The sequence below is a fragment of the Vigna unguiculata genome, chromosome 1, assembly GCF_037176805.1.
Source record: "Vigna unguiculata cultivar grain cowpea cultivar isolate G323 ecotype 2 chromosome 1, ASM3717680v1, whole genome shotgun sequence".
NCBI lineage: Eukaryota > Viridiplantae > Streptophyta > Magnoliopsida > Fabales > Fabaceae > Vigna > Vigna unguiculata.
This window is the reverse complement of record NC_140792.1, coordinates 26,943,804-26,959,370: the sequence shown is the minus strand read 5'-3', so window position 1 is coordinate 26,959,370 and position 15,567 is coordinate 26,943,804. Positions and strand designations below refer to the sequence as shown.

The 15,567-nt window shown below is 32.3% G+C and overlaps 1 protein-coding gene across 1 annotated transcript; it reads left to right on the top strand.

Annotated features, from left to right (window-relative positions):
- Nucleotides 1-514: 514 nt before the first annotated feature.
- On the top strand, nucleotides 515-12,774 carry SUVH4 (histone-lysine N-methyltransferase, H3 lysine-9 specific SUVH4-like protein). Its single transcript, XM_028083698.2, has 15 exons — nucleotides 515-1,204; nucleotides 1,281-1,370; nucleotides 2,124-2,189; nucleotides 2,621-2,675; nucleotides 2,841-2,950; nucleotides 5,813-5,983; nucleotides 7,971-8,069; nucleotides 9,221-9,319; nucleotides 9,608-9,657; nucleotides 9,739-9,827; nucleotides 11,181-11,340; nucleotides 11,419-11,524; nucleotides 11,616-11,798; nucleotides 11,900-12,133; nucleotides 12,343-12,774. Exons 1-15 carry the CDS (start codon nucleotides 707-709, stop codon nucleotides 12,454-12,456), a joined length of 2,124 nt encoding a protein of 707 aa, XP_027939499.2. The 5' UTR covers nucleotides 515-706; the 3' UTR covers nucleotides 12,457-12,774.
- Nucleotides 12,775-15,567: the final 2,793 nt, after the last annotated feature.

The window sequence follows — 15,567 nt, the reverse complement described above, 5'->3', positions numbered from 1 at the left end:
TAAATCAAGTATATGTATAACACGTATTCGTATTTAAAATACTTTATTAATAAAATATTTAATATAACAATACATTTTTTATAATAACAATAATTTATAATTATTATATAATATAAATATATATTTATCACACTTAAAATTGTTGTATATTTCTTTATTGTATCAAATATATACTTTTTTATTATATATACATTTTTTATATACATATAATCTATCGCATTTTATTATTATTTTATATATATATATATATATATATATATATATATATATATATATATATATATATATATATATATATATATATATATATATATATATATATATATATATATATATATATATATATATATCGGAATTGAACAACATAGGTAGAAAGACATGTTTTCTAATCCAATTTAAAACTAATTTCAGTAATTAATAGGATTTCAAGCATTCATACATCCCCTCATTTCCGAACATTCGAAGCCCGCGTTTCATCTATGATGCGAGGGATATCAAAATCGAAAGCGGGAACCCAAACGTCAAAAATGAAAAATAAAAACGAAAAAAATATAGATAGATTGATTTGTATGGAAGAAAGAGAGACTATAATAAGTACTGAAAAATTTTCCAATATGTGGGGAATGGCGCCTCTCAGCTTCGAGTGAAGGTGTTATTACCACCCTAACACGAAATCAAAAACCCTTTCCAAACCCTAGGTCATTTTATGGTTGCTCAAGCTCTCGACCTTGTTGATCAGCCTCTAATGGTTTCCACAAGAGGGGAGGATAGTGTAAATTCGAATTCGTCTGTTACGAATGGCGTTAATGGAGATACGGATTTAAAGAAATTGAAAAAATCGAAGGTTTCTCCAACCACGCCGCGGAGGTCCAGCGCTCGAATTCAAGCGCTGCAGAAAACGGAGAAGACACTAGCTGGACCAAATGCAATAGTAGTTAAAGAGAAGGACAAATGCCAAGACAATGTTAAGGAAGAGAAGGGTAAGAAGCGCAGTAGAAAGAGTGGTGCCGGTGAGAGTTTGGTGGTGGAAGAAGCATCTGTGGAAGAAGAGTCTGTTTTACTGCTGAAGAAAAAACCATCCGCATGTGACAAGGATGACATTAAACCAGAGAATGCAGTTGGACAATCTGGAGATAAGAGTGATACAGTTAAAGTTAAAGATACTATAAGATTGTTCAATAAACATTATCTGCAATTTGTTCAGGTGAGTTTCAGAGTAAGACAATGTGTTCCTGCTGTGCAATGTTGATTTGTTGAAATTGTAATTCTGTCATGTGTAGGAAGAAGAAAAAAGGTGTGGAAAGGTTGAGACTCAGCCCAAGGATGCTAACACTTCTAAGAAGTCTTCTCAGAAGGCTTTAAAATCAAAGGTTAGTGTGTCTGATTGTCCATTACTTGTTAATTGTGGATTATAATATGAATGTGATTATGAGTCTCTCTGTTTTGGTCCTAGATATTTTCTATAAAAGGCTTCTTGAGGTCCTTATTTTAAGTAAAAGAAGCATTCTGAATGTTTTCATTGGAGAGTTAAGCTAAGAATTGGAATTATTAATGTTTTGCATTGGACTGCATGTCCTGTTATGTGGTTTGTGTGTGTTGCCTTGGTCTATTCCTGACCTATGTCATTTTTTCTGCTAGGTTTGCCAGTGATATTTTTTGATTGATGTGATTGACCTTTTGATTGGGCATTAGAAGAATTTTCTTGCAAGTTTCAGGATGAATTTTATTTAGTGTACTGAGTCACTTCTGGGTATTCTCCCTTCAGCGTCCACTTGTCACACATGTATAAATATTGTTAACTTTGTCTCATAAGTGATTAAGAGTAATGTGATTGTATGCCAATATTGATTACCACTAGTGGATGTAATGGTCAAGTGTGTCTAATATACGGCTAGCGTTATGATATTATTGAAATGTCCAATGACGAAATGGTTAACTGGTGGGTGCATTTTTGGTGGGATGTTGATAATGTTTCTTTATTTTATTGTTTTGCTAAAACTGTGTAACATAACATATGGGCTGGTTCAGTTTTGGAGTATAGTTTCTGCTTTACTGATGATTTTTTCTTTCATAATTGTCTTACGATGAACTAACTAAAAATCTTCATCTATTAATTTGTCTAGAAAGGTGCTCCACCTGTAGATTCAAAGAAACCTGCCAAACGACCAGACCTTAAGGCAATATCCAAGGTAAGTGAAAATTCATGGGCTTTATTTTATTTGGTAGAATATTGGTTATAAGTCCTGTGATTCTTTTTTCTATGTGTGATCTAGTATAGCATTTTACTTTTTTGACCCTTGTCAATAGCATTGTCATAATATTATACTATCCATTTTTCATTGCCATTAATTTTTTACCGATGGATACTTAATATTTTATGAATTCACTTTGTTAATTAGTTAATTATGAGCTGTATCTTTGAAACAATTCAATGGACTATTTCAGTTATCTCTACAATAAAATTAACTGTTTTAAACATATCTATGCATTTATTATTGTTATTTATAGTATCGTTTGGTTGATTTGGATAATTTCATTAATAGAAATCAATTTAATTGTACTTTGTAAGATGAACTTGTTTTCTTTTAACACCATCTCCAATTTGGGCATTATTTTGCAGATGATGCAAAATAGTGAGATATTGTACTCTGAGAAAAGAATTGGCAACATTCCAGGTTGGTAGCTAATAGCCATATTTCATTGCTATTACTTTTAGCCTATATACCTAGTGGATTTTATTTTTTGTTGTCCCTTCACATACATAGACACTGCCTCTTGATCAGCTTTTATAGTGCTGATAGTTCCATACTCAGCTGGTTTAATTTTACATGTTATGGTAGGTATTGAAGTTGGGTATCAGTTCTATTCTCGTGCTGAAATGGTTGCAGTTGGTTTTCATAGTCACTGGTTGAATGGCATTGATTTTATGGGCCAGTCCTATGCCAAAGCGGTAATGAAATTTCTTTTTCTATCCTAAATTTTATTAACAGTCTAATTTGAAGTTTTATAGATCATAAACTATAAATGTTATTTTCATAGGGTTAGTTACTGGAAAAAGAAACTAGTAGTACGTTATTGGGGGATAGGGCTTTTAAAATTTTAATTGGAGCTTAGAGGTTTGTCTACCCTATCATAATGAATTACCTTTTCTTTCACTGAATTGAATACATAGTAATTAGATATTAATATCTTATCGATGATGTTTTACTCACCTTTTGAGTACATGTTTAGGGTTTGATAGTGAAAATTTGCTTTCTTTTTCCATAATAGTCAATTTTTGGTTGAGTAGTGTGTATGAAAATAAAAATGATGTTTTAGAGGCTGGATGATATGAATCTTAAAAATTGAGAAGCATTGCTCTAAGGGCAAGACCAATTGGAGTGTTGTCATGATGAAACACTAAAGGAAAATACAACCCAATTGGTATTATTTAAAATAGCTTGATGAACTTTGCCCTTCAACCATCAACATATTTTTCATTTAGTTCATCCTATTATTGCTTGGTTGTTTCTAGATGCATTATGTTGGCAAGCACCTCATTTGTTAAAGTTGAATGCTGGCAGAAACACCTTTCCTTCTCTTAATAGTCTCATATCACATTAGTGCTATCTAGGGACATTCATTGGGTGTTGAGCTTGCTTCATTTATTGGAGAAAAGGGTGGGTTGAAAATTGAGACCTACTTTGTTTTCTTGTCTGAGGACAATCACTCTGTGTTGAACTTGCTTCGTTTATTGGAGAAAAGGGTTGGTAGCAAAGGTTGAGACCTACATTGTTTTATTGGGAACATTGTTGAGATGCACATTAGTTGGTGCAGATTCATGTGTGAGTTATGGTGTGGCACTAGGTAAAAGTAATGCACTATATTGGTTTGTCGTTGAACTAGGAGAGATTAAAGTCATCAATGATGGATTTGAGGTTGATGGATTGTGTTGTATAAATTGGACATGTCTTTAGTTGAGGTGAGATCTTGAATAAACTCTCTTATCATGAGGACTAATTATCTTGATGTGAGACTAAATATTTATAAGTGGCTTGATAGCGGCTAATATAATAAAATCTTAAGTGTGTTATTGAAGCTTGGTTATGGCGCTGCCATGCCATAACGGAAATAGGTGGTGGTTTTGCAGCCTGCCGCCACAAGAAGGCGATGGTGATGTGGGTTTTTCATGGCAGCTGCTTTTTGCATAATGGGTGGTTGGGGCGGAATGGCTATGGCAGAAAAGGTGGGCAAGAGGCGTAAAAAAGGAAACAGAGCAGCGGTGCGAAGAAGAAAGAACGGCTGTGGCGTGGAGAAGTGGAAGAAACCCTAATTGCAAGGAAACTACGCATATAACATAAGCCTAATTGCAGGGTGTGTTAAAAGCCCAACTTATATTTTGTTAACAAATGGGTTGGCCCAATACAACTTATTTTATCCTATCCACCTAGTCTTTCTTCTTCAGCCTCACTTTACTAACCTTGCTACTTACTCCCGCTGCCGTCGCCGCCCTTATTTTTTTTATATTTTCTTTCTAAATTATCTATATCATATATGATATTTCTTTTAATTCTATGTTTTCATGTTTTCGCCATAAACCGATATGGTTTCCGCCATAACTTTATAAAGAATTTGTAGCTTTCCGATATTTTTTGTATTCTGATATTGATAACACTGTATCTTAGAAAGTGAATTTTAGCCTCCCTAAACTTCACAAAATTTATTTGTTAGGTGAGGTTTGCACCACTTATATATTATAATTTGGTCATATCTCTTGTTAATGTAAGATCTTCAATAGTAAATCTGTAAAAACTTTTGAGGTTCTAATGATTTTTATTTCACCAATGTTGAAGGATCAATCCATTGGTTGTTTTATTGGATGGCTTGATGGAGGAGCCATTGATGTAAGTGCTAGTTTTCAAACCACCTATTGGGAACAAAATGATAGCAGATGTGTGACTAAAAGAGTAGCATTTGGATTGGGTGCCCTTCTTTGGAAGGATGATAAGTGGACAAAATACATGCCCTACTTGGAGGATTGTTGCATTGACAACCTTGAATTCAGTAGAAGGTTGTTCTAGGGAAGTTACACTGGTTTTGCTTATATTTTGGATAGTGAGTATAAACAATGGATTGGGGAGGTGAAGCAAATCAATGTAGCAAGTCGTAGCAGGAGCTGATGAATAGAATCAAGGGACTTTGTTTTAAATGTGGTCAACATTATAGTCCAAGTTACCCATGCATAATCAAGCATCATAAATCCTAATTTGATTATTGGAAATCAAATAATGCTCTGTTGTTCGCACTAGAAGAAAAAAGAAGTGACAGTTTGTGACTTGGTTTGCCATTCTTTAGATTACCAAGCACTTGGTCTTGTGGAATGAGATCACATTTTGAGACTATAATTGTTGGGGCCTTTTGTTGGGCATCTGATACTACACTTAGTATCCAAGGAGTATTAGTATTTGACATAGATACAATGTTGGTACTCTGCATTTTTGAAGTATTGGCTTTCATGGGTTTCCACTAATGATCCAACATGGATTAGCCTACTAGAGTTTGCATGAAGGCCAAAATAGATATAGCCTAGAGATGGAAATTAAGGTTAGTAATAAGATGAAGAATAGTGCTTTGTTTCATAAAGGAATAAAGGAATATTGGGTGGTATGACTTTTTGAATTGTATTGGTCTGTAGGGAGAGTTTCTCTAGCTCTCTCTTGTATTGCTTTTCTTTTACTAATTTGAATACATATTCAAAATTTGATTGGAATTTCGTATTGTCAATATAAACGTAAACCAATGCTCCTTGTTCCTTCCTATTTCATTGTCACAGTATAACCTTGAATTTCCAATTGCTATTGCAATTGTTTTGTCGGGCATGTATGAGGATGACCAGGACAATGCTGAGGATGTTGTGTACACTGGTCAAGGTGGTCATAATTTGACTGGTGATAAGCGTCAAATTCGGGATCAAAAGTTGGAGCGTGGGAACCTGGCTCTCAAGGTTTGCCATTTTTGTGATCTCTCAATACTTATTTATTTTTTAATAATTTCTTTTTCTTTTCTTGCTAGTATAATGGATTGCATCATTCAATCACAAGAGTTATGGTTTGTTCAATGGGATGATTATATAATTCTTTGTAAATTATTTGTTGTTCTATGGCATGTGAGCAGAATTTTGTAATATTTACAATATTTCACTTGTTGAGGTTGATTTTATGGATCACATGCTACCATTGGGTTTGGTTAAAAACAAAATTCTTAGGGACAATATTGACCATGATTTCCCTTTAAAAAATTTCCACTAATGGTTCCCATGCATAAAAGGTATGCAAGATATTATCATTGCTAAAGGCTTACATAAGATGTCTTTGAATGTGTTAAAACCACCATAATCAATTTTCTAATATCTTCCTTCTCAATTGGTGCTTCTCCAATTTTTTCTTTGGATATTTTTATTTACTATTGTTCCTTTTTGTGTGAGACCACACATTTATCCTTTTTTGTTGCTTCATTTTGTTCACTTGTCATCTTAAAGCTCTACATTTTCTACCATAAAGCATAGTTGTTGGCATAGTAGTACTTTGAGGATACAAATAACCATCTTTGATGGCATAGTATCATACCATTTATAGTGAATCTTATTATCTAAATCCAAAAAAGCTAATTTATCATCACAATGGTTACCATCCCTAATTATGAGAAGACTTTAACACCTTTTGATTACATATCTATACACACTTTCTCCAACTTGTTCTATCAAGGAACAATTTGAATATTTGAGAACTCCTTACGTAGCAAAGACGAGCCACTTGAGAATGTTCAATGGCTAAAATAGCTCCCATTATCTCAACATATAAAGACTTTCAGACTTTGAAAAAAGATGAGAAACTTCTAATATATTCACCTTTACTACCTCTAAACAGCCTAGCACAAGCAACATTTCTTAGTTCCTCACAAGTTGTCCCAGCTGTGTTCACTTTATCGCAACCTATATTTGGAAATCACCAGAGAACTTGTATAGTAGTTGTACCTCTCTCCCCTACCCAATTGTGAACCAGTATTTCGTATTTTTTAATTTAACCAATTTTATTTTCATGGATTGTTGAAATTATTGAAGTCCATGATATTTGTGAATTATGTTAATTGTTTTGGGGCCAAGTTGTCTTTTGAAATGTTTTCCACGAATCACAAATCAAAAATACCAAGTAATAGTGTTTGTTGTACTCAAGGTTTTCAAACTAATGTACTATCATGCTTTATTATTGTGGTTTGTGACTTCTCTTGATCATAGTATTGAATGTTGAATTGTTGTTATATGTTGTGTTAAAAGGATTGTGGCATGCATATACATAATTAATAGATTTTATAATATTTTTATGTAGATAAACTTTTAGGTTAATTTGGTGTCTGAGTCAAGTTTATGAAAGTTCAATGAGTTTATAAACTTGAGTTTAACAACATTGGTCACACTCATGCTAGATATGCGTGAGTCTTGTAGTCTCAAACACTTCATAGACAATTCAAATACTTTGAATTGCATATTATTTTTATTTACTTTTATTTTACAACTTTAATATTAACACAATTTGTGTGTTGGAAGTAACACATCAACTAAAGATAAGACCAAATTATAGTATATATGTAGGTGTAAACCTCATCTTACAAGTCGGTTTTATAAGATTGAATTAGGTTTAAAATCTAATTCTTAACAATATGTGAATACCAGAATTCACAATATTCAAAATAATTAGATAAATTAGTATTTTGTTATGCTTGTAGTGACTCATTTTTCTGTTTAAACTATTGATTTTTCATGTTGTATAATGTATCCATTGTATGCTATAATATTTGAATTTGTTTTATTGGGTGTTTGTGTTGTATCAATGTTTTTCAGGTTGTTCTTTTGTATATTATTTTTGTATGTACTTTCAAGTAGGGTTCTTTGATGTTACTTAGACACGTCTAACATGCTTAAACTGTAATTGCAGAATTGTGCGGAGCAATGTGTGCCTGTTAGAGTGATTCGAGGTCATGATTCTTCAAGTAGTTACTCTGGGAAAGTATACACTTATGATGGCTTGTACAAGGTAATTCTTTGAAAGTCTTTCTCAATTTGTTCATCAGTAATCGGATTTTCATTTTGACGATCATATAATCCTGGAGAGCTTAAAATTTCAAGTATTTTTAAAATGTTAAATTTGAATTGTCACACTTTTGGGGAAGGATTTTGTCAAGTGAGGACTTCTCAATCTATTCTCAATGTGTTGCGATTTCTTCTATCCTCTACACCAAGCATATTGTGACCTTCTATATATTTTTCTTAAATGATATTTAAATAAGTCAATTTTAACTTTTCTGGAAGTTAATCCCTCAAACTTGCTAGGTCTATAAATTTGTAGTTCATATCTTGCTGCACTGATGTAAACCTTGTTGGATCAAAATTCTAGCATCTCAACATGAATTTCTTGGGACAATTAATAAGAAAGGTGAGAAGTTAATAAGGAAAACTAGAGATTGAGGTAAGAAATGGAAGAACAACCACTGAATCCCTAAAGAATGATAAGTTGAGGAAGAATCACCACTTTAAATTAGGAACTTCAAGGATAAGAAAAAGTAGTTTCTAAGAACCTGGAGAGAGACAATTCTCTCAATTGGAAAAATATCCAACATGCAATTATCTTTCTCTCTTGAATATCTTACAAAAGGTTTCTATTTATAAGTTTATATGGCAAAAAGGTATAAGCTTTTATTTCAAATGAGTCTAAAACTTGTTACGAAAAGGTTATTTATATTATGGACTTAAGACTACAAGGCTCATCCAATAAGCACTTAATTAGTCTGAAAACATTTAATGAACAGATAAATTTTCTACTTAAAAAAAGTTTAAAAACAAATACAAATATCCAATTCAAAATGCACAATTCCTAGTCTACGCTCAAACCTTTTTTTGGTCCTTTGTCACGTTCTAATCCATGCACTCATCACCCTAACACTTCCAATTCCTTTGCCTTGGTCATACAATCTTTTTCTCGTGGTAGACGTGATGTGCGAAATATTTTATGTTGACTTTCTTCTAATTCCCATTGCATTCTAGTTCTCATAGTGGCATTTACTCATGACTCAAATGTTGCACTTTTTAATTGCCGATTAAGAATAATAGGGGCAGCATTTGTATGCAAGTTAAGGTTTGTGATTAAAATTCTTTATGCACTTTTTTTTTTTCTTTCTTTATTTGCAGGTTGTCAATCATTGGTCGGAGACAGGGATAGCTGGATTTAAAGTCTTCAAGTTTCGACTTAGGAGGCTTGAAGGGCAACCTACATTAACCACGAATCAGGTTTAGCATAATTCCTTAATATCAGCGAAAACATTTTCTTGTTTTGTCAACTATTAGTTTGTTTTATAAATTTGCTATTTACTGATCATGATTTGAGACAGGTATTTGTGCAAATATAGTTGTGATGTTTTTAACCTCATTTTAAATTCACAAAAATGTAGAACAGAATCAATATGTTGTCTTGTTCTAATTGACTACCAATTGTTTCCTTAGGGTAATTTAATTTGTAATCTAAGCAGTGGGGCTTTAAAATATCTTTCTTTTTTTTTTATCTTACTCTGTTAACAGGTATTTTTTACTTATGGACGTGTACCTCAATCTATAGCAGAAATACGAGGGTAAAAAGGCATATAAATTGAATATTTAGTGTGCTTTATTAAAATTATGTTGGCTTAAAATCTTGTTTCTCTTTTTCTTAGATTGGTTTGTGAGGATATCACTGGAGGTCAAGAAGATATACCCATTCCAGCTACAAATGTGGTAGACGATCCCCCTGTTCCACCCACAGGCAAGTTTAAACAAAGTATTTGCAATAGAATAACCTAAATGCTATTGTCATTTTTAAGAAAAACCAGTGTGTGTGTGTGCTATAGTTCATAGAATAACCTAAATGCTATTGTCATTTTAAAAAAAAACCATATTCAAGTTGCTTCCAATCTCATGAAAGGTCCAAATACATAAGGAACTATTTACTGGATTTATCAACTCCGAGAACTACTTTGCAAATATTCTCACAAAATCCTTGAGAGGATTTAGAATTCAGTTTATAAGTTTCAAGCTTGGTGCGTACAATTTACTTGCTCCACTCTGAGGTAGTGTTGACATTATGACTATTATATTGCTGTACAGCTTACATTAAGCTACTTTTTTGGAGTACCTAGCTTTAGGTCAGGGTACTTAGGCTCTCTTTGAGATGTACTCGTACTTACTCTTTTATCAGCTGAGAAGAAACCACTCACTGTATTTTTCATCACTTTAAGTAGAGCTTTGAGATTGTCTCTATCTGCCAAGTTAAATTCCCTTTCTAGAGGGTTACTTTTCCTCCCTTCTGATGAAGTGTTCTCATGTCTATCTTCAGTGGGTAAGGAGCATGTTTAGGTTTCACTATTTTTTTAGCCAATTCAACGAAATGTGAGAGTGCAGTGCACGTTTAAAGTATTAGGCTAAAATGAATTAAAAACTAGCCTATATTTAGAGGAAGGAAAAATACCTCAGGAAGAAGACAAAAGAAAAACTGAAGGAATAAGACACTGAACATGCGCACCGCTCCAAGCAGTCTTGGTGAACTTGTGAAGGAATAAGAAACTGAATGTTTGTGCCTCCCTGCTTCAAATATAAAACTAAATGTTTTCTATCCCAAACATATCCAAAAATGAATAGTTCCAAAACCAGAACGTATCAGATTGTTCTTTTTAAATCTCGGCAACACTCTTCCGATATGGATCTCAAATTTATCCAAAAGTATTTATGTTGGTTACGTCTTTAACAAGGACACATACCCTAAAAACTTGTGTATTGGTGCTTCAGTGCCGATTTCATTTTTATCTGAAGTGGGAGGAATTTGAAAAAAAAAAATTATGATATCGTTTATATGTTATTTAGAGGATACAATTTATTTGTCAGCAACTCTTCCTTTCATGAATCTCTCCTCATCTGTGTTATTTACTGAATTTCATTACTTTTTCAAATCTTGAGATATCAACTATCAACCAAACCATTTGCTACCTCCCATTGAATTAAATAACTAAAATTTTTATATTATGATTAATTTAGAGTGACTCCTAATTACACATAGCAGAGGATATGCACCAGAGAATTGGAGAGTATATATTTGATTTCTAGTCTTTTAATATCGTTACAGGTTTCACATATTCCAAGTCTCTTAAGGTAGCAAAAAATGTGAAGCTTCCCACTAATGCCACTGGATGCAATTGCAAAGGATCCTGTAATGACCCAACAACATGTGCATGTGCTTTGCGCAATGGCTCTGATTTTCCCTATGTATCTCGGAATGGTGGCAGGTTAGAAACTCGTTTGCTCAGATTTCTATGAATTTATTTGCTTTTGTATTTGATGGGCTATGCGGTATATATTGACAGGTTAGTAGAAGCTAAAGATGTCGTATTTGAATGTGGTCCCAAATGTGGTTGTGGTCCAGGTTGTGTCAACCGAACTTCTCAAAAAGGAATTAGATATCGTCTGGAGGTTGCATATTTTATTGGTTTTCATATTTTTGGACTATCAATGAAAAATATATTGGTTTTGTAATTGTGTATTTAATGAAATTTTTGCATAGGTTTTCCGGACTGCCAAAAAAGGATGGGCTGTCAGATCCTGGGATTTTATTCCTTCTGGAGCACCAGTTTGTGAGTACACAGGAATACTTGGTAGAACAGAAGACATGGATATCGTGTTGGAAAACAACTATATTTTTGAGATAGATGCTTTGCAAACGATCAAGGGCCTTGGTGGTAGAGAGGTATCGAATCTTATCAAGTTTTGTAACATCGTTTTTGTCAGCTGCTTCAGTTTCATGATGTAAACAAATGTTGTCTCTTTGGGTTATGTAAATTTTGACAGAGGAGGTCACAAGATGGAGAGATTCCTGAAGATATTTTGAACAAATATGATGATCTAAGTTCCGAAAGTGTGCCAGAGTTTTGTATTGATGCAGGATCTACTGGAAATATTGCTAGATTTATAAACCATTGTTGTGAGCCTAATCTGTTCGTTCAGTGTGTTTTGAGCACACACGATGATTTGAGGTTGGCTCGGGTCATGCTGTTTGCTGCGGACAACATACCTCCTTTGCAGGTATCTCATTTTCATTATTTCTTCCAAATTTTTTTAGGATGGATTCGGTGACTTTTTATCCACGTAACTTTAGATAATTTTTTCAATTTTCCGAAACAAAATATATATAAAAGAAACCAGTTACATGACTTTCTTCGAAAAAAAGTCATTGAATCCGTTCTCAAAATTTTTATTGGAGTATTTATAGCAATCTCTTGGATTTCTTGCAGGAATTAACGTATGACTATGGTTATGCTCTGGATAGCGTGTTGGGCTCTGATGGGAAGATCAAGCAAATGCCATGCTATTGTGGAGCCGCAGACTGCAGGAAGCGATTGTTCTAAATGTTGTTCATTCTTTCACAGGAAAAGTTGTATGTGATCTTTCTTTTTGACAACTAAAGGGGTTTTCAATATACATTTTTTAAACATAGTAGCAAGTTTTGATGGCGCAGTATATACATTGACCTCACCTGAAATGGCAGCAAAGGGACCTTGTATTTTTTTTTTTTTTTATAAATATAGGTTTTTCTCCCTGGAAATAACCTGCTTTATGATTTTAAGGTATATTTCATATTAGAAGTTTTTAAAGATTCAAGAGTATATCAAAAGTAATTTCTTACTGATTTTGTACAAGTATTTAATTAATTGAATTTTCAGGAATTAATGGATCGATAACTGAGTCATGTTTGTTCGTTTGTTTGATTTAGTTTTCACAACTATGGATAGAAATATTAATTCTCTACGTAGTAGAAACATTAAATATTTATTTGTGTAGGAAAATAAAATGTCTACATGCTAGCAATGACCCCCCCCGATCAAAATGAGTAAAAAGTAAAAAGTAAAAAAGAAGTAATACTTGTCTTTCCTAAAATTTCTTAAATGACACTTTTACCTTTTCTATTTTTTAAATAGGCATTTATCTTAAAAAAATAATACTCATTTAATTTATTTAAATTTACAGTTATATAAATTATAGACGATCACAATAATAAGTCAATAAATTTATCTATATATTTATAATTTTTTTATTTTTATATTAAAACACTGTTTTCATAAAAGCAAATGTCATTGTTTTTTATCGCGGTGTTTAATTTTTAGATATTAAGTGCATATTCCACCTTTGATTTAAATTTGTATCTTCAACTATACTTTGAGTAATATATGGGATGTGAGTGTTTGATTAATTTATGTTGTTTACAATTTATTTTGAATACTTTTAGTCTCTTTTAAAAAAATTGGAAATGAATTCAATTGAAATCAACTAGTAATGAACTTTTTATTTTACAATTCAATTGAAATTATTACATATGACATATATTCATTGATTTCACATGAAAGCACACAAAACCCCCTTTTTTTTAAGGGGCACCGTACCAATTCCCATTTTCTTTTTCAAAATGTTCATCTTAGTCCTTTTATCTTATAACAACATTCAATATGTATGAGCTTCCATATTGTCCTTATTTGTGAGCTTTTGGTTTGGAGGATAGATTTTCAGATAAAGATTGTTATTAGAAGTTATGTTCTTGTAGGTTTCAAACTTAATTAGTTGGAGTGTGTTAGTTTTATGTTTTATTTCAAAGCATCCAATAATAATGGAGGTACTTATACTAGTTTTTGAGTTTTTTTTTTTTTTTTAGATTATGTAATTCAGAAGTCTTTTGAATTGAATAATTCAAAATAATTATGTGAAATTTTACGCTATTATACTATGTGATCTTAAAGATCAATATAACTTTAAGATCCTCAAACTCTCCTACGAATGCGTTTTTAAGGTGAATGGGTATTAGGCATTTAATTAGGCAGTTTACATATGTAGTTTACATCTTTTGAGATAAGAAAGGAAATAGGTACTAATGATTGTTGATGAGTTTAATTTTATGCTCTCGTTTAATGTTTGAATTTTTAATTGACTTTTGTTCTTAAACTGTTTTATTTGAGATTTCTTATAATTGAATTTATTGAACATAAGATACAAAAACATGTTAAAAATAATTTTATAGTTGCATAAATGTTATTTGGATATTTTCAAGTGTGTTAGTGTAGCTACAACTAAGTTGACCTCATGGAGGTGCGAAAATAAATTGATTAAAGGTTCATGGCACCTTAAAGATGAATTCAAGAATATAAAATTATCAAAATCACAGAAATTGAAGCCAAACATTGCATGAAGAAGGCAATAAAAACTTGAAAAAGTGAAGAAGTTTGGCTAAGTCAAGAAGAGGGAACAAGCAACAAAAATTGGACTTGCGGGTTTCTCTATCTTTTTCCAGAAAAAAGGCTTTGACAATTCATAAATATTTATGATAAAAGATAATTTGGAAAAAATATATCTTTAGATATTTTATTTGATATTTTAAAATAATTATCTTATTTAATTATATAATAAAATATAAAAGAAAAATGATATATTAACAATTGATTTTTAATGACTTCTCTCACTACCTAACGTGGCAGTTATTTTTTTATTTATTTTTTTCACAATTCCAAGTTGGATGCTTGAGTGCGAGAGAGAAAGGGAGGTTGATGGAGTGACATAAGTGAGAGAAGCAAGAAGAGAGAGTGGAGTGGAAGTGGTGAGAGAAGTGGAGAGCAGTTTCTGGTTTCTCCATCCCCAAGTTTGGTTTTCCTCCTTCTCTGAAGTTTTTTCTTCCTCTATCTCCGAAGTCTATTGTTCGTCACCCCTCTAATTTTCTTCTTCCTTCATGCATGTAGTTTTCTTCTTCCTTCATTCTCCAAATTTGTTGTTCCTCCGTTTTTGAAGATATTTTCAGACTAGGTTCTTCATTTCCCTTTTGGTGGAGCAGAAAAAGTTTTGGGTTTACCCACTACAACAATTTTTTTGTATTCATTGATGTTTGTGGAAATGAGGCATTTTTGTTTCTGTTTTTGGCTAATATATGATAAAGTTTGGATTTTTTTTTAAACAGTGTTGTTCAAAAGCACATTGGTGAAACAGGATTAGTGTTTTTTGTTCTACTGTGGTCTACATTAGTGAAGAGGTAAGCAAAGTCATTGTTGAAGTCAACCCATTGATGGGTGGTGTGGTAATGAAAACAAATTTTACGTAATATAAAATGTTAATTTATGATTTCAGGCAGAGCTGCAATAGTTTAGGCAAGACTATATTTGTGATTGGGTTCTGGATCCACAAAATATTCACTACGACGCTGTTCTTTTCACCATTCAGTACAACACATTTGAATTCCCAACACTAGATTGATACATTTAGAACATCATATGTTGTAAATGACACGCTGTCAAGCTGAACTGAATGTATAATATGTATAAAAATTAATATAGTAGTTTGATATTTTTTTTTTCATTTATTTGAGTATGTTTTCATTAAAAATAAAAAATAATAAACGGGAGTAATTAAAAATGCATTGCGGATAAGCAATACAATTTCAATAGATCAGTTTATGTTATGGATGTCGACATCCGCACTACTTT

Excerpts from the sequence above, each read along its gene's own strand:
- SUVH4 (XM_028083698.2), top strand. The coding sequence starts at position 707 with ATGGTTGCTCAAGCTCTCGACCTTGTTGATCAGCCTCTAATGGTTTCC. Across the intron at positions 1,205-1,280 it reads ATTATCTGCAATTTGTTCAG|GAAGAAGAAAAAAGGTGTGG; the intron begins GTGAGTTTCAGA and ends TGTCATGTGTAG. Across the intron at positions 2,676-2,840 it reads AAGAATTGGCAACATTCCAG|GTATTGAAGTTGGGTATCAG; the intron begins GTTGGTAGCTAA and ends ATGTTATGGTAG.